The sequence below is a fragment of the Bombus vosnesenskii genome, unplaced genomic scaffold (assembly GCF_011952255.1).
Source record: "Bombus vosnesenskii isolate JDL3184/JDL3185 unplaced genomic scaffold, Bvos_JDL3184-5_v1.1 scf7180000013913, whole genome shotgun sequence".
NCBI classification, from domain to species: domain Eukaryota; kingdom Metazoa; phylum Arthropoda; class Insecta; order Hymenoptera; family Apidae; genus Bombus; species Bombus vosnesenskii.
Genome location: NW_022883279.1, coordinates 95,777 through 116,870, shown reverse-complemented (window position 1 = coordinate 116,870; position 21,094 = coordinate 95,777). Strand labels below are relative to the sequence as shown.

At 27.0% G+C, this 21,094-nt stretch overlaps 1 protein-coding gene across 4 annotated transcripts in view; it reads left to right on the top strand.

The window, feature by feature from the left end:
• Nucleotides 1-21,094, top strand: part of LOC117239286 (protein held out wings) — a 46,714-nt gene that overhangs the window by 18,007 nt on the left and 7,613 nt on the right. The window contains exons 2-7 of one of the 4 annotated variants that reach the window (XM_033504767.1): nucleotides 279-412; nucleotides 6,236-6,352; nucleotides 7,211-7,351; nucleotides 7,801-7,900; nucleotides 9,445-9,747; nucleotides 18,691-18,818. In XM_033504767.1, the coding sequence (XP_033360658.1) occupies nucleotides 279-412; nucleotides 6,236-6,352; nucleotides 7,211-7,351; nucleotides 7,801-7,900; nucleotides 9,445-9,747; nucleotides 18,691-18,773 (878 nt within the window). In that variant the 3' untranslated portion in view covers nucleotides 18,774-18,818. Of the gene's footprint in view, nucleotides 1-278; nucleotides 413-6,235; nucleotides 6,353-7,210; nucleotides 7,355-7,797; nucleotides 7,901-9,444; nucleotides 9,748-18,690; nucleotides 18,819-21,094 lie in introns of all 4 variants that reach the window. The other 3 variants (XM_033504765.1, XM_033504766.1, XM_033504764.1) reach the window with 3 other exon arrangements.

Below are 21,094 nucleotides of genomic sequence, written 5' to 3'. Positions count from 1 at the left end.
TATAATTGTCTAATTTTATTCGTCTTTTCATATCACATCTACTCTTCATCACAAAACTAATGTCAATTTACGTGATGAAAGAGTTGTAGATATGATGTTCATCTGTTACGAATGTTCATTAGAGATGATATGTATAATTACAAACTGACTGATTTTATTTATGGTTCTGCATTTCGGTTCTTTTTTTTTTCCAGGTTAATAGTACACTGTACTCGACGAATTATTTTAATTAAAATTGGAACTAAAAATATGTACATGCATCTCTATCTTTGTTGCAGAAATCGCAAAAGTGCGGGCAAGTCTTTTCCAGATTAGTGGCGTCAAAAAGGAGCCACTAGTTCTACCGGAACCAGAGGGCGATATCACAACGCTTACGGAAAAAGTTTATGTACCTGTTAAAGAACATCCAGATGTAAGTATTTCTTATTTATATCGCTATATTATCTTAGATAACAATTTATTGTCTTATAATTAGCGTATGAGTTTTTATTGAAGTATGTACTATTATTAGAGTTGTGACATTGTAACATCTAACTAGATAGCTTAGAATTTACCAATGAAAAGTTTTAATAACATTACATATTCAACTAAATATTTATTCACATGCATCACCATTATTAACATGTCTATTTTAAGAATTTTAATTTCTAATATCATTTTATAATAGAAGTCTATGTTTTATATATAATGAATAATAAATAATTTAAACGTAAAAGATCATTCCATTGTAATATAGTGTATAGGAATGTAACAAATTACTACAAAAATTGAAAGTTGTACTTCCTTCAGTAAAGATCCTTCAGTAATTCCAATCTTATTTGGAATATTAGCAGCAATATACATATCTACTTAAGAAACAACTTTAATACGTTTCGTAGAGATGAAGAAAGTTTGTGTAAATTTTTTCTTTTAAAACATACTCGCTTTCAACATCTTTTTTTTAGACAGGTATTAAATAAAATTCTAAAAATGATTTCTTTTTGGCGACATTGCTTACGCAACTTTATATGAGTCATATTTTACTTTATCTCTATAGAAAATCTTTAAAAAGTCCATGGTACTTTTTATCTTCTTTTTGACTGATTATAGAATTTTAAAATACTAAAGATATATATGCATATTAATATTAATCGGTATTAGTGTCTATAAACATTAATATGATTATTAGGTACTTAAATAAGGTGTTGGTAACTGACATCATCTTTAATACATGCTTGGAAATAATAGTTACTATTTTCTTTTCTATAAGAATGGTAAATCTGGAGAAACGTGCACATTTATACGTATCTTTTTCCAATAATCTGTACTCTTATTCTCTTATCAGTATAAAATATATAGAAAATAATAAACGTAGTACATTATAATATACGTTGTGGGAATACTTTATTCAGATAGGAATTTGTTGTATATTAGAAAAAGTTAGTAACGTAGGTACACTGTTTATGCGCTTTTCTAAATGTGGAATGTAAGTAAATGTTATGTAAAAGTTATGTTATTCCGTTGAGATAAATATTTTATTCTCAAAAGTATCTTTTATAACTTTTGCACTTTTGAACAATTAAAAGTTTTATACATATTTTCAAATTATTGTATGTCAAACTTGTTTCTAAATTAATCATATTTTTAAATTTAATTTATGTGTTAATTGTGTAGTAAATATCTAGAAATGTGGAAATTTGATTAAAAAGTTTATTTTGTTTCCGAAATTTTCTTTTCATATTTAAAAAAATTAAAATTATTTCCTATTTAGGGGCAATAATGATAAAGATCATTCATTGATCTCGGTACTGTATTTTTATTAACGATATAAGATCAATTTTACTTTTAACTTTAACTCAATATCAACTCAGGGAACAAAGGGATGAATTAATAAAAGTTTATATTCTAATATTCCAAGACTTTAAATAACTTGTTAAGGAAAAAAATGTGAAACATGGGAAATTATGATTATTATTTATGCATTTATATTTATACATAAAATTCGTTTAAAATGTAATTTCATTCTTACATTCTTTTGTTGTTATGTTTTTTAAGCAATATTGCGCATTAGGTATATAAAATCTTACAAAACAACACATTTAATTGTATTGTTCAAGCAGCTATTTCTAGTGTTCTTATCGATATATCAAGCTCTGTATATTTGCGATATTACAAGCTAATTTCTAATATTCCATATATTCGTCGATCGTCTAAGCGCGTTTCTGTGTGTTTTGAGCAGTATCAGTACCTGACAAGAAATTCGTCCAGTGCATTGTTGTTCGTATGCGCAATGCATTCCGACTTACCACACAGGAAGCTCACAAATGTTCCAAACGCATTTACCCTAAGCAGTGAACATATGAATTTAGAAATGCAGTGGCTAGAAAAAGTAGTCTTTATCATCTTTTTTCATCTTTATTTATCATAGTATCTACGTATTAATTAATCATTTCAATCAGTTCTTACACATATTAAATTTTCATATCATTCAGTAGTGTAAATAAATACCATGAAAATGAAACGTGGAACTTGATAAGGATACGCTTTATTATAAAAAATGAGAATGTATTCAAACACTTTATCTAGCCAATGTTTGTAATAAAAATTTTTACATATAACGAACACTAGAGAGAAAACAAGGTGGTCTCTCTTTGTTTTCTAGACTGAAACGACACACAGGTTTTTATATTTCCTAATAGTTGCCTTAGGGCTAAACAACGATTATTAATTTGCCTATTCAGTTCAGCAATTATTCTGAAATTAGTCTCCATAGTAATATAAATTAAACATAAATTTGCATTCGTTATGAAATTTCTAACATTCATTGTGACATGAAATTAATAGAATGCATTAACAATCGCTGGTGTGATTTATTAAGAAAATACAAAGTTTATATACTCAGGATAAATATAAGATAGTAAGAGAGGTATCAAATTAACAAATGGTTGAGTCAAATTATGGAAAATACTAAAGTAAACATTGTGACGTGCTTGAACTGCGCCAGCACGGATATTCAAAGATGTGCAAATGAACTGATACGACATCATGGATTCATCGCGAAAGACAATATAGAAGAACTTGTAGAATAGTACAGATGAATTCGACGTTAAATTGAGAAGCTGTTGAGAAATTAGAAAAATTCAGCTAAATCTGACGCGAGATCAAAGAGCCGCAAGAAGGGTTTTATACGGACGAAGTTGATGATAGAAATTGAGGAATCGCGGACGATATTAATAAAAAAGAAAAACTCTAACTAATAAACGAAGATATGATTAAAGCGGTAATGTCGGGAACGTTCAACTGTGATTGCAAATATTAGATTATTATATTATATACTATGATATACTATGGCTAATATATATACTACGAATATTTTGGTTTTGACGGAGTACTGCTAGAACTAGCCCGAAAATAACGCCAAATAGAATTTATTTCGATTCGCAGATTTTTATGGCGATTGCTTCGGTACGGAATTTTGAGCCCCATCTCACATGATACAAGCTTGAACCTTAGGCTGGGGTCACACGAGTGTTGGAATGGCGAACGTTACAACGTCCGTCATAACGTTGTATAGTTTGACGGACGTAAGTAGGCGTAGTCGTGTGACTGACCTGATCCTATGCAAAACGAGATAGAACACTGCGAGACGGACGTTGTAACGTCCGTGTCCGTCATGGCCCGTAACGCCTGTCATTTGACGAAGCAAATAACGCGAAGCATCACCGTGACTTTTCGTAATGATCTGTCTAAGAAGCATAAGTATCCGTTTTCTTAAATACTGTGATAATTTTATGTGGTGGAATAGGCCATGAGTTTATCATCTGAAACATTATCAAACATATGTGCTCGCATATGGATAAACTAATCCTACGGGTGAGATTGTGCTTTGAGGTTTTCGTGAAGCCATATCTGTAACGGTTCCCATGTCTGGTCTCAATGTTATCCAGCCTAATCGAAGCCTCCCGCATTGCGTATGCAAGAGATGTTTAGAATAAAAAGTATTTTTGTTTGCTGAGTGCCTCTGAAGGAATTTTAAAAACATAAGTATTCCTATAACGTAACGATACTAACGTTAAAAACGAACGACACATTTTACAGAAATGTAAATATACATACGCATATATAATATAAAGGAAATCTTGTCTAGAAGATTAATTTCGTCTACTATATGTTTACTATTTGCAAAAAATATGTACACATGAAGAAAAAAACTATATAACGATATGACGTTGCAGGAAGAATAGTTCACCCGAAAAACAGTATGAGAATTTAATAAAACTCAGCCAATTTCTATCTGAACAAAACTGCACCAAAGATTTTAAATTTGAACAGTGTTGCTAATGACCTTCGATGTTGAAGCAACATTAAAACAAATAAAAGAGGTTATATTTACGGTTTAAGAGAGATTTAAGAGGAATGGATCTGATTATCTCAATTATATTATTTTCAATTTGCTGAACTGCTATTGGTATTGGATACCGTGATAAGATAGAGAGAAAATTTATTACAAGCTGAATCAATAACGAGAAGTATTTTGAAATTATTGATGGAAAAATAAATACGTGTCACAAAAATTGCCCTAAATAATTTTACCGAATTATATTGTATTGTATCTTTGAAGATACATAATGCTGCATATGTATTATAACGGTAAGAAAATATTTTCCCACGACACGAAGAGATTCGAGTTTTAAATCGGTTTAATATTATAGAAATTTGTCAATATTATATAATATTGGAGAAATCTTGTCAAAATAGGGTACCAAAACGACAAACACGTATGTAGCCAGAAAATTTTAATGAAATAACATGATATTCATTCGATGCGAATGAAAATAAATAAGACAGAATATTATTAAAAATAACTTTTTGATATAAATTTAGTATAAATTTTGGCTAAATAGAATGGTTATTGTTATTAAATATGAAGGTGTGTTGTATCACACGTATGCTATACGTTCGGTACTGTTGATTAATTTATTTATTATACATTTTTGATTTTTTAATAATTTTGTCATTTTCCCCTCGCATTTGCTTTCTTTAACATTAGTATTTTTTATTCTTTTTCTTTTTAATAGAAGTTTGCAAAAATATATAAAATATATTTAATTTTCAATGTGTAACGGATCAATTTTAAATAATTCTTAAGCTATGCTGTAACTTTCTGAAATAAATTTCCCTTATGAGAGGAAATTGAGCTAATAATAAGATATATATGAATGTTTCTTAATAAGAATTATACATGTGTATAAAGCAATTATTCATCTATTACAATCCACTTGACAATATCATTGTTTAATCACGGAACATTTAATTTGATATTGTATCAGGGGACATAGTTTATAGATCACACAGTCCAAAGGATATTACTTAAATGTAGAACAAATAAATAAATTACAAATAGAATTTATTCACTTACAGAAGAGATTTTACATGTCAACATTGAATCAAGAGAGTACAATTATTATTAAATTAATAAATGCATAACGACGATAACGTTTTATCGTTTAGTTAAGAGAAACTTTAAGTGTAGGTAGTGGAAAAAAGAATAAAATAAGAAGGAAATTATGCTTTTGAAATATAAACAATGAGATTTTCTTAGAAATCTACTACGAAAAAATTATTTTTCTCAAAAAATTAATTGAATGAAGTTTATGTTTTGATCTACTTTATATGAAGACAATTTTGACGTAAATTTGTTAGTTTCCTAAGTAATTAGTTTTGCATCTATGTTTTATTAATCAAAGGGAATTCGTTTAAAATAAGACTCATAAAGTTCGATATTGCAATATGATAAAATTCTTATTTTATTTCCAAATATAATTATCGAACGTACAAGCGTTCATGAGGTAATCATTTTTTTCAAATGAAAGAATAAGAAAAAGATGTATAATAACATTTTTTATATTTATTTATATATTTATATATTTTGCATAGTATCCTACGCTTATTCTTTATATATATAATATAAACGCATATTATATGCGTTATAGGTCTACTTAGAAAAATAACTTATGCAAGTTTTATATCAGGTGAATGTTAAAATGTAAGCGCAGTAAAGTACTTTATGGCAACTCTACTGTTTCTAATTAAATATACTAAAAAATTTCTACTTTTTTCAAAAAATTATTCATGTACATGTGTAAGAATCGCCATTAGAAATAAAACACAATTTTTTATATCATATACTTGCAAACTTAATATGTAGATGTGATGTTTTTCTTTAAAAATTGTCTCAAAATTTGATTTGTTACAGTTTAATTTTGTTGGAAGAATTCTTGGACCACGTGGTATGACAGCTAAACAGTTAGAGCAAGAAACAGGATGTAAAATTATGGTTAGGGGAAAAGGTTCTATGAGGGATAAGAAGAAGGTAAATTTATTGTTTTTACACAGATGTTTTATATACATAGATATAATATATTTTTGCGTATAAATTTTCGAGTAACGTGTACAATTTTTCCTTGTTACATGTGTAAGATTTCAAATTTCTTCCAATTGTAACTAGATTTGTAATTACAATTTACATTATCATATTTATTATATTAGAATATAGGTAATAACCATAATTGTGTGCGTGATTAAGTACTCAATTTTTGTGATTGAATATTTTGTACTGATAAAAAAATGATAATGAAAAAGTTTCTGCCTTGTTAGTTTATACATATATATTTATAACTTCTTTATAATATACACATAAGCAATATGTCAAAAGTACACGATTATTATTCAAATTTGAAGTTAAATATTTGTTTCCAAGCTGCGTATGATCACTGAGAAAACATTTTATCGTAAGTATATGCATCAAATAATAATATGGATATACAAAATTTATTTCCAAATTCTCGTGTTCAACATTAGTTTAGACTTGTCGCAAGAATTTATTTAAGAAATTGTAGCTTTGTGATTTTTATTGAAACAAATACATGTGAATATTGATTTTTTATTTTAAATTGATTATATGGAAATATTAATATACAATATAGAGTAATATCATGGATATATAGACACATAATGTTAATTCAGGAACTAGCTTCCTACAATTAGATATTTGTTATTACACGCACTTAATATTTGTGATATATTTTTAGAATAAATGGCATACATATGTACTTTGTAATATTATAATATCAATAATTCTTACCATAATAATGATTATGGATAAAGTCTTTTACATTTGTTTATTTAAATTGTGTAATTGTACTATATATGATATTAATCCCTTTAACAGGAAGAGTTAAACCGAGGTAAACCAAACTGGGAACATCTGACAGATGAACTGCATGTTTTATTGACAGTTGAGGATACTGAAAATCGTGCAACTTTGAAACTTGCCAGAGCTGTAGAAGAAGTGAAGAAACTTCTTGTTCCCGTGGTGAGAAAGTTCCTATTATTAACTATAACTTCTAATTTTATTGAATTAGTTTCCCCATAATATTAATTACTTCCTATCAGCTGCACCTTTGCATTACTGCACTAAAGTTTCTGCATGTATAAATAAATATTATTTGTTCGTGCAAACTAAAAGAATAAGTATTCACGTGATTTAATTTGATGGAAGCTTAATTTTTAAGCTATAAAGCGATATTCATAGAAAATATTTAATTATATAATGGCATGATTGATAACACACAAACGTAGCTTCTCTTTCTTCAATCTCTTACAAATGTTATATGCCATGCGAAGAAATAAAAAGTTTGAAATTACATTAAAGTAAAATTGCAAATATTTAAAACAAATGAGTAACGTATTTCTTAGATTATTATAATTAATTTCAAAAATATTAATATATTTCTTATTAATTATGTTGACTGTTAGCAGGCTGATGGAGAGGACGAGTTAAAGAAGCGGCAGTTAATGGAACTTGCTATTATCAATGGAACCTATCGGGATTCTAACACGAAAGTTGCTGCAGCTACAGGTATAGATCCAAATATTTATTTACTTTTATTTTAAAATAAAATTTCATTAATATTATTTAATATTAGACACTTTTTTATAGCTATATATATATACATACGTACATGCTATCTATGCAATCATTGTTCGAATTGTTCATTATTCAAAAGATATTTCGGACGATACTTCGAGGGAGAAGTAATTTAATGTAATTAGTTTATTTGTAGGTGGACGCATGAAGGATATATTATCATGACTGTTATTACTTTTTAAAATGTTACCATGTAATTTTTAATGCATTAATCGATCTATCTCGGCATTCCCTATAAAAAGGTAGGTACCCATCTATCTATGTTGAGAAACTTTCATTTTAATTTGTGTGAAAGACAAGAAAAACCAATACAAAAGTAGTTAAGGTAAGCGTCTTTCATACGATAGGCATGGTAAGCATATGTGAGTATGTTATATGTATAAGTGTATTATAATTAAATAGGTTAATAACATTGTATAGAGAATATCAAGATGGATTTATTAGTTCACTTAAAGTTATAAGATCCCATTTAAGAAAAATTAAGTATGTTACCTTCATGTAACTTCAATTCATTCATTTATACTATAATATACTATAGTTGCAGCAGATTATATTCTCCTCGAAATCATTAAATTCCTATCTGAAAATTTGTTTATTCACAGGGTAGATTATTTTATAGGGAATGTCATTCGCATTTTTTATTAAAAATTCATGAAGATTGAACACTCTGTATATGTATATCTAAGTACTATATATACTTCATGAGTGATGGTAATAAATATTTTGAGAGACGTATATTAATTTAAATTATTTTTAATATCTTTTTGATAATAACATTTATAGAATTCAAAATTAAAATTATTCAAAAATATATAAGATTTGATTGAGGAATCGATTATATTATTGAATACAAATAATTTGCAGTAAAGTGATAATATAAAGTAATATAGACACATTAGTATAAAGTAAATAGGTACGAATGTTTCTAACTCTCAACGAGAAGCGTGTAATTCGTTCGCAACATTTTAACGGTTATCAATTTTACGTATTAATTTCTCTTTTGTATATATCTCAAGAATCTCTGCCCTTCTGAATAATCTGCTAAACTACAGCTTCTTAAACGTGATTTAGCATTTTCAAGTATAACTTTATTAAAAATTTATAATACCATAATAATATAAATTTATTACCTAATTCTGTACAGAACAAAATTTAAAAAATATTATACAAGAAATAGGTATACATATTCAGTTTATTGTTGTTCGATTCACACTTTTCTGACACTACCATACGTATTTAAATCGTTCAAAATATTTTTCATGTTATATGTTATTATACATTTATAAATTATGTATATAGATAAATGAATCTCTATAACACGATGGAATAGTTAGAAAATTAATGAAAGAAGGTAAAGGTACTGAAAGGGGGAGAGGAGATGTAAAAAATTGTTTGCTATGGTTGTAACGATAAATATAAATAAATATAAAATCAGTTTCCTTCGTAACTTGAAATAATGATAATGAATGTTTCAGCTTGCGACGAAGAGTGGAGACGTGTTGCAGCAGCAGCGGCGGAAACACAACGGCTTCTTCCAGGCTTGGCCACACCTATGAGGACACCTAGTGCTCCGTTGGGAGCTCCATTAATACTCTCGCCACGGATATCTGTCCCAACCACCGCGGCATCTCTTCTAAACGGTTCGGGTCCACCAGGATCTCTTCTTTCTGCCGGTGATCCCCATGGTTTAATTTACACGCCATATGCCGATTATGCCAACTACGCAGCCTTAGCAGCCTCGCCTCTCCTCGCGGATTACACTACTGCTGATAATTCTGGTGGGTTGTTTGCACGCTGATATTAGTTGCAACAACGTTTTTTATGAATATTTCCTTTTACTATCATTATTATGATTACTGCTATTTGTCCTGTTTGATCTCTTCTCGACCTTCCAGCACAGATTAAATGAAGTAGAATGTGCGAGAAAAAGAAAGAGAACGAGATAAAAAGAAATAATAGAGACAAATGAAAAACAGTTAATATATTTGTATTTTTTATCAATTTTTAAGTTTGTGTTTCTTCGTGGAGAATTTTCTTTAGCGATAAAAAATACTTAAATAGCATGCTGTATATTCCATATATTTATTTACAAAAACAAGGAAATTGTTGCTAAAGATTTATTTTATTCTATTTTATTCTATTTTATTTTATTTTATTTTATTTTATTTTGTTTTATTTCATTTTATTTAATTTTATTTTATTTTATTTTATTTTATCTTATTTTATTTTATTTTATATATTCATGAACGAATACATGAGAGATTAATGGCATAATTCTACATAGAACATCCTGGCTAATTTTATTGTTTAACATTTGATGTTGCACAATAGTAACCAATTAGAAAAAATAGTAATAAAATCAAAACAATATTCCACTAAATACGGGATTTTACGGGAATAACACGTTTTTATTCAGTGTTAAACATTCAATCGCTAAGATATATAAAATAACACGTACAAAGTTTTTATACAAATATTTTTACAAAATTCTTGGATCGAAAAATGTAACTACGGTAGTTACTCTGTATAATGATATTAACGCATATGCTGACAACGCCATTTTATATATATATTTACATAGTATATATATATCTCTCTGCTTAAAAAAAGCTTTGCTTTAAAAATAGAAATATAAAAGGAATGTTCTCCACTATTAAGCAGAAAAATACATATTTACAAATATGTATATATGTATCTTTTTGTTTTTATTTGTATGGTAAGAGCAGTTAATGTCGTCAAATATTTTGTCGCATCTGAAAGCGATTATTATTATTGTCTTTATTTTTATTATTACCATTGATATTACTACCATTACTATATCAATATCGTCATATATTATTATGCTTTTAATTATTATTATGCTTATTATTGTTTTTTATCAGTAATAGGTATTATTGATATTATGTTACTGTTTTCACTATTATATTGCACATCATCCACAAATCACCATTATTATTCTCATTTAGTTTTATTACTGTTGATGTACCATTTTTCAACATAATCCTGATTGTCATCATTATTATTTCCATCATTCATAATTATCATTAGCTGCAATAGAAACATAATGAGCAGATTGGTATAGAAGTCGTAATGATCTTAATGTCAAAATACGACAGGTATTAAAGAAAATAAGAAATTAGATGATATTATTTTTATTATAATATTGAATGTTTATACATACATATTAAGAGAGTCACATCAGTCATTTGCTAGTCGTATCAGTTTTGATAGTTATTTAATACTGATTATGTCCAATGATATTATAACTTGCATTTTTAAAACAGATAGTAGCAAGTAATAGAAATATTTGACATTAAAATATGTGTATCATGAAGAGACAAATCTTTGAATTCCGTATAAAGAGAATTAGTATGTGGTAAATACTACATGTATAATATTTGACAATCTTGTATCGAATTGCGGATCTATCGGAGTAAGACAAACTTTGAATCTCATAAAAAATATTTTCTTATTTGGTTTTTAACGTACTTCTCTTAAGTATTCGATTCAAATAACGTATTTGTATGTATATTTCGAGTAATAATGTTTCTTATTTATTCTATACGCGATTTATGGCTGTTTTCTTTTTTATTGCAACGGTAAAAGAACTATTTTTAAAGAAGAGCATGTTATGTATTGTTAAATTTTTACTGTTAAATTTTCTATATTGTTGGATAGAATTATAAAAAGTATTCGTATAATTATATACAAATTTATCGAAGTATATTATAATTGAAAAAGAATATAATTAATCGTGTTTTTGTTCAAAGTTTATCATAATATTTAAAATGTTGTTTGATCATATTCTCTCAATCTTTTTTAGTAATGTAATAATAAGCTTCGATTTGTATACTCGAATTTCATAAGTTGGTTTAGAACAAACAAGATTTCAATACATGCAGTATTCAAGCTCGTACGCGATAAGTATAAGAAATCAATTCGTATATTTGTATATATATATAAATATACACATAATCGTATAGACTAAAAATTAAGACGACTTCTCTTTGTGAATGAAATACTCGATTATCGTATGTCCAGTTATACACTCATACATTCGTTACCATTTATTACAGTAGATATATATATATAGATCAATGTGTTCAGTAGGTATGATATGTTTGAAAAATGAAGTAGTCCCGACTTAAAACGAATTATTAGTAGAAACTTATTTTAGTAGAAACTAATAATAATTTCGTCCGTGGAATTTACGCACACGAATAAATGATTATGTTAGGTATGAAATTGTTACTTCGTCTTTCGTATAATATCGTATTTGATACGCTATTATCTTAGTATTACATATTTTGAAGAATATTTTTCGTATACTTTTCTATTATGTAATAATTGCTACTTATTATCTGTTTCTTTATAATTTGTATATATTATAATCATTATAGTGGTGCTATTGCATTTATTACAGATAAATATTAATAACATGGAATTATTAGCGATGCAAGTGCAATAAAATTTTATACTTACATTTTACTTTAAAAAATTGATCATTTGTCGAGGCATGAAACATTAAGAGGCTATTCTAGTCTAGAGTGTCACATTTTAGGCCTTTTACGAATTTTTTACAGAGATATCATTAAACTTTTTGATATCGGCGCTTTACACGCGTTATTTATTTATTTAAGAATATTCACCGCTATTAATAGATTGAGTGAATCATATGCTATTTAGCGCGATTCTTAAAAAATGTGTCCCATTGGATGACAGGTTGAACTTTTAATATACCGAAGTTATAGCAAAAATTTGAGATCAATTGATCGAAGCTTATATTAAAAAAACCCGGTTTCGAGAAAAACGTATTTAAAGTTTCTCATACCATATCAGTTAACCGAAATTGATTATAATTACGAATAATCTGTTAAGTGAGGACTGTTCAGAACTCTTGTTCAGGAAAGTCCTGCTCAACCGATTTATTTTTTCTGTGAACAGTTTTAGTCTTAGTCTTCTTAGTAGCTTCTACCGACATTCTGAACGATGGACTCTTTCTTCTTATCGCAGAAATTTACGTATACTTTTGCTTACTGATCAGTAGTTAGTCTCATCACACAGATAAACATGCAGAACTGCTAAGAATCATTCATTAAATATACATTAAATTCACAGTTACTACTTCTGAATGTATTTATATGTTTTGAAGCGAAGGAATACGTCTTTTTTCTCATCCAAAATGTTATTAAAGTGCCATGCTTAAACTTGAGCTTACCATTAATTTTCTCTTTACGTTATCGTACGTCACACGTTGCTAGCTGCATGGCATTTTTAAAACTTTTATTAATTTTATAAATTCAACACAATCTTACCGCAAACATAATACGGAAAATTTATACATTGATTTTGAATTGGGTTTTTAAAATGCCTAAACTAGAATACTCTCTTAATACGAAGTATTACTATGTATTATACATATATGTATGTGTGCGTATATCATACATATACATCTATTATTGTTTTTTATTTAGAATATTAATTAGCAACATAATAAGAAATGAAAAGTATCGTAATAACCTTTTCGTAAAGATGAATGTTGTGGAATGAAAAAATATGTAAATAATTGATAAGAAACAGATTTCAGAGATTTGGGGCTTCCATGGAACGGATTATCACACTAAACACTGTTGTACAATGTCATTTTCGTGCAGTACGTTCTCAGATCCTGAAGAAGTTAGCTGCAATGCTGGCGAAACATCAGGAAGAAATTCCATTTGGACGTAGCTTCTATCCGAGTAAGCCTTGCATAGTGTTGTATAGAACAGTGTTAGGTGAAATCTATTTCAGTTTAAGAAATTAAATATTATAAAAAAGTATTTGTTAGAACATAATCTGTTAAAACAATTCACCTATGTGAAATTGCTGTGAAAATTATTTCAAGCTTAATTTTGTAACTTGAAACCAAATGCGTTTATCATTCTTTTTCTTTATTTTAAATTATTAAAAGGAACTTTCATTTTTCAAACATATCACGTCTTATGACATACTACGTATTCTATTTGTATTATTTAAAGGGATTTGAAGAATAGAATGTCTGCACGCGTTAATACGTCTGCATGATCGATTCTGTGGTGCATTGCCATATTGATTATATATTTAATGAAATAATCAAATATTATTTATTGCTATAACTCTAATATCGATATAGCTAAATATCAACATTAACGTAATTTATACAATAAGAATTAAGAAAAGAAATAAGCGAATTTCTCGTCAAAAAAACATCAGCTACCTATGTACATCTTTACCTTTTTGTTTTTTTACATAATATTATTTTCAGATTGCAACTTTACTCGTATTATTTTATTCGTATGAGTAATTAATATGACTTATCCAGTGTAGCAAAAGATATTTTACTTTTATTTGAAATATTTATTAAACATTCTACGTATTTTCAGAGTTACGGTAACACGATTTTCGTAGTAAGTACAATCGAATAGATTATTCTAGTATTATAGTATTCAGTTTATTATTGCACGAGAAATTTGTTTATTTTCAGCCATGTATGTATGTAATATTTTATGACCTTTGACAAGGTAAAAATGATTTTGAAAGTTGCATCGCAATTGAAAAGTGAAAATATTTTAAGTCAAAACTAAAGCCAATATCTTATATATATGATATTATTATTTATTCAATTTTTATATGACAGATAAATAAACATTAAATGTACGCTTATTAAATTTATGTGAAATTTAGTGTACAGAAGTTTGGCATAACTTATTAATGCACATCTGTATTTCTAGTTCTATTATTCCATGTTAGGAATTGTTTGCACATAATAAAGTTATATGATTAGATATACGTATTAAATATCTAATTGTATATACATATAAATAATGTATTTATAATATACCGAGATATTTTCGGGTTCCTTTTGTAGTCTACAATTACTTTTGATTAATTTCCGCAAGTATAAACTTAGTTTTCAAATCACATTAAAAACTGTACTGCAATCTCAAATCGTAATAAATAGATATTTTTGAAATATATACAGTTATATGTCCGAAAAATTTGATATTTATATATATTAGGACTGGAAAACATGTGTGCAGAAATGAGAAGTAAATTATTTAAGAAATATAAAAAGAAATTAAATATCGCGAGATAAAAAAAATGGCGCTCAATTCTTGTCATATGTTAAATATAGAATATCGTACAAAAATATCTTGTAAATACCTTCCTCAAATGGAAAGTGACGTATTATAGACACGTTTAAACTTAGAAATTGTATTTTATGCATAAATAATAGTTATTACTTAGAAATTAAAGATAGATATTTTTTATATATTTTTATTATATCCATTTCTACTTTCTAAAAATGTTTTACCTAATGTGATTTACAATTTACATCACTAGGTACTAGTTTTTCATATACAATAGGGTCAAGGATCGTTACAAACAATGATCGCTAATGCTTTGAAAATAATTATATCAAGTACATATTATACACCTCTAAAAGCAAATTGGTCTTTTTTATGTACACGTCAGTAGATATTTTATGTTTAATACTTCTTTCGTTAGACAACATTCAATTTATTGTAAGATAAATTATTGTATTACCATGTAAAATATAAGTTACTCTGGTTTATATTTTGACAAAAATCCTTTTTTAATGGTACTCAATATTAATTATTAACGATTATTTGTTTTGGAATCCATTAATCCAAAAAGAATAATTCTCACATTTTCAATATTTTATTAGTGATAAAATTATACTAGATTCTCAGGGAAATCATTAGACATTTCTAAAATCTTTTATATCAATGTTTAATGGCGTCTCAAAACGTGGATTATTGTAAAAATTCGTTTAAATAATTTCACTAATTTTTTTCATAGTTTCTAACAAATTAAATACTTCTCCAATTTGCTATTTTATGTGGCTGTGATTTTATTAATTCCATTATTGACAATATCATTGGCGGATTGTACTCGTATTACGATACCTCAATATCACATACCTACATTTTCTTTTTTTCAGTAATATAATCATTTCTTAAATATAATGAATATCAAATTGCTTAATAAATGAATTAAATTATTTTTTATAGTTTCGGATTCATATTATTTAAAAAGACTAGATTACCTTAGATTTATTTTAAAACAGTTCGATGGATCTGGTTATAGGAAACAATTGTGAAAAGTGATAATCGTTTACATATTAATATTGATTTTGCTATTTTCCTAAATCCATTTTTATGTTATTGTCATGGTACTTATGTTTAAATATTTTACGTTTCAATATTGAAAATAAATATTGTGGCCGTGAGAAATTGGAACACAACACTTTAAATAAAATGGAATTAATTGAAAACACTATTGCTATTCAATTAGTTGTCAACATATTGAATATTAAATATTAGATAGTATTTTATAAATATAAAAATTACTCTTTTATAAATATTTCGATAAGTTAGTTTTACAATATTTCCATCGTTGAAATTCCTTCGTTTAAATTGTTTTACTATTGTGACTGCTAAACATCCTTTCAAGATATAAACTGAATCTTGCTCTGCTGTCAAGTAACGCTCCGTAATTGAAAATTTGTCTTTCTGTAAATTCCTATATACGTTTTCAATACATGTCAAGGTATTAAATACTATCTAATACATAATTAATGTTAATTTTAGGTTAATTTTAACAGAATGTGAGATATAAGATGTTTTTAGCTTATAAGATTTAGTAGTAGTAGTTTGATCAAGATAGTATTATAGTAGTATTTTGTTAGAAATGGCATAATCTTAGGAAAAATCTTAGAAGAAAAGGAACACAAAATATTTAAATTTTATATCGTTTTAGAGTCAAGTGATATTCAATTGGAAATTGTTCTTTTAGTAACTAATTCCTTACCTCTTTGAAAAACAACTGAGTATTAGTTTATAAATAAAATGTATAGAAATTTATTCTTTCATGAATTTCCTTGTGCTAAGGAACTTTTACTCGACATAAAGAAATAAATTAAGAAGCAACAATAAAAATAATATATTAGGGACCAAATACTCTGGTGCAACTATCTGTACGCATGTAAATATTTATTGATCTGTCTAGTTCTATACGTTCGACAATGTAAGCAGTATTTAATAAGTGTTTTTTTTCGAATGAAATCTGAAAATAGCTGTGAAAGATTGTATTGGCCTATTTCGTAAAAAAAATTTTAAGAATTATAAAATCTTTTATATTATAAATATTATTTATGGAAATTATTAACAAACGGTATAGCCTGACTAGTAAAACTATTTGTGCAAAATAACACCATATTAGAGAATTCAGAGGATATGTTTAATTAAGCTTTTTAGTAAAAAGTACTCAATAATCTTATGTGCAATGATGACATTTATGTAAATTACTGTGTATTGTAGCAACGTGATTTGAATAATAGTTTTATAACAGTTTAATTATTACGATTCATTACAAATAAATAAAATAATTAATTACGAATACCTATTATTAACGAACAAATAAGCAATAATTGTCCACTGTTTGTTGACTTCTCTATAGCCATGAAACGTGAAGAATTTTAATATACATATAGCTAAAATTTGCTAAACGTGATAGTGTAATTTCTTAAAAACCATATAAATATATCTGTTTATTGTATTTAATATATATATATATATTTATGTTAGGTGTTAATATATATATACATATATATATATATATCGTATTTTCGATAGATAATAAGAAAAAAAAATTGTAAAGAAAGATAATTTGTAATGCGCATGTCTAATACTTCGATAATTAGTATCATCGACGATTAGTACTAGACATACGTAAAGCAAATATATTTCAAATATCTTTAACGTGTTAACGAAATTTATGATGCTATTTTTTTAATAGCAAGGTATAAGATGAAAATATTCGATTCGCTCTACGTTAAGATTTGCCGTATGGATACACAAATTGCAATAAACTGCAAAAAAATGTTACATATATAGAAGAAATCGATGATCGGATGACGTATAATTACTAAGAATTATTTCATTTCTTACTTAAGAAATAAGTTTTATTTAATAAATACAATCTGCATAATTCTTAAATAGAAATACGTATATGTACGCGCCCGTGTATATTTGCTAATAGCTTAATTAATATTAAAAAGTAATGGATGAAGGAAGAAGACGGTTTAAAAGAACGAACGTATATCTTCTCTAGTTAATCTTTATTTTTACGAACGCAAATATTCGTTGTTGAAAATCTTGTAAAGAAAATTGGAGTTTTAGATCCATAAGATTATTATGCACTATGAATATATACATAGATATAGTAACATATAGTAAAAATTTGAAATAATTAATAATACACGTACACATACATATATGTACATATATATAACGCTTTTATGCTATTTCATTTCAGGGGATAGGATAATACCTATACGATAATAACTTTTCTGTTTCAAATTTGAAGATTGAACGCAAACTAATAAAGAGCATAGGAAAAGTGATTTGTGAAATTGTGCTCGAATGGTGCTTATACACGTTTAAATATAAAATATATGTATAAGATGTAAGTGAGAGCATTGCGGAAACTAAAAGTGAGAAGAAAAGTATGCAAGATAGAAGCATTGGCTATTAGTTTGCGTTTTAATCGTAAACTTGTAGATTACTTTAATTTGCTATTATTGTTTATAGCGGCAGTTATGTGACCTGCCGAGGACTGGATAATAATAAATACATGTGGAAACAGATGAATTAAACACATTTGTATGTTGGGGACAGGTGCAGCAGCCGCTGCAAAGCAACGTAGACACTTGGGTCAGATTCGCGAGCACCCTTATCAAAGGGCTGGTGCTTTGTCGTGAATCCGGAGAGCGCAATCACAATACTGTACGCGCCTCCGTGAAAAGGTTAGTTTCTTAGAAACGTTCCATTTTTTGTATACTATTCCCACAATTATTATTTTCGTAATATCTATATATCCGTATCTACAGTCTATACGTGTGCATAGACAAAGATATTTATCATCTATCTTCTTTTATATTATATTCTATTTTATTTTGTATTATATTCCTGTATATATATTATATATACTCATAAAGAGATACAGATATATAGATATTATATATATTATGTGTATAATGTCTTTCTCTTTCATATAGTGCACACTACATGCAGGAAATGTCTTCTTTTTATAGAATTGATTGATTTTTCTTAAACTTTGTTACTTTCAACTATTATGATGTTAGAATGAAACTAATAACTCGTTATGCGAAACTTATACACCTACTTATGTTTTTATACGGTTGATAGGTCTTTCCAGAAATTATGTGACAAAATATAATGCATCTTTATGTTGTAAACTTGTAAAGACAATTATATGTGCATGCATACACATATATATAGAGTATGTAAGAACAGAAAAGAGCGAACGGGAAACGACAGGTCAAGTCTAACTTTTCTGAGAAGAGAACTGTCAGGACTTATTGTTGCCATTTTAATTCGAATGAAACAGGATCCGCACAATATTGCTATAAAATAGAAAATAGTATAGAGTCAACTGTCGATATAATTGAACTTAATTAAAATCGAGGAAATATGAAACAGAATTAGACTACAAACCTAAGAAAAAGTACCAAAAAGAAACTTTTAGCAAAGAGGATTGAAAACGAATGAACATTTTTGCCATATTCGAATGGCACTGTTTGTGCCAATCGTATGAAAAGAGAATTAAATTTTTTTTCTATTCCAATGTCAAATTAAAGTCATTGTCAGAGATCCGTGTAAAGGCAGAATTGGGTGTACATTCACTTGAAATTGAAAAAGGTAAACGATTATATCGTAGATGTATAATGTTTGAGATTTTATACATTTCTTCCTCTTATACGTTTAATTTCATCTTCTTATAAGTTTATCGCAGCTAACAATTACCTATTTACTAGTCAGTCATAATATCTTGCATCATAATAATAACTGTGTAAATGTCAAAAAATTGCATGCATTCCATAGACATGAATATGAAAGTCAAATTTAAATTGTTTATGGTCATATGAGAAAGATTCAAGGTTCGAGAAAAATCATTTACATTCATTAAAAAAGATCCTTCCCTTTTCGTTCTTGTTCTACAACATCTTTTTTCTGTACTTCTAAGCCAAAAATTTATTCTTTTACATATTTATATTGCAAACCGAGTAATCAACGACTTGCTATTATTATTATTTTAGCCATGAAATAATGTCAGTTTAAATTCAAAATAATTGATAGTAACGGGTATTTATACAAAGTATTATAGTAGAAGTATTTTTCACTTTTTTTTTTAGCATTTTGCTCTTTATAAATAGGTAATGAATTACAATTAATAAATCGTAATGGAGATATCGGTGAGTTTTAATTTTTTTATTATACGTATAAGTATAATGTAACATATAAGAAGGTAATAGCAGAATTATGGTGCCTTTTTAAAAACTGTATATGACAACAATGAAATTATTTACAAATTTTATTGTGATATGTAGAGATACAAATGTGTTGCGTTTACTGAATCTTTTATATGTGGGAATTGATTAAAACGCGTAGTATTCGAATAAATATGTTTGAGTCTTGCATAAAGTGCGAATGATATATCGTACCATTAACCATATAAAAAAATTTGCTAATAAATCGTAAAGTTCTAGACTGAAAGTAGAGACAGGAATTTTTTTGTATGATGTAATATACATCTGTTTTATGTATGTTAAAAACACTTTTAATTCAAATTTACATCTAAATTTAAAAAAAAAATGTACCAATAATTTTATTTTCTCTGTATAAAACATTGCAATTTTTTATTCCTTTTTATTTACTATACAACTTTTTAAACAATGATCTTTTAATATGTTTAACATGTTATATAAAGAATATCTTTGAAGAATACTTTGATCTTCTTTTTTATTTGTAAGTTAATTTATCATATGTTATTTCCTCCGATGTTTATTAATATGTAATCCAATACTGACGTTAATGTAGTAATATTTTCAGTGTTCTACAATAATATCTTTCTTGTAAAATTCATCATTTACATAAAACAAAAATCAAACGAATACGTAATTATTTTCAAATATAATTGCATATTGGTAAAACACGAATTTCACGTAATGTTTCAATTATTGTAATTTGTAAATTTGAAATGTTTTTAAACTGAAAAATA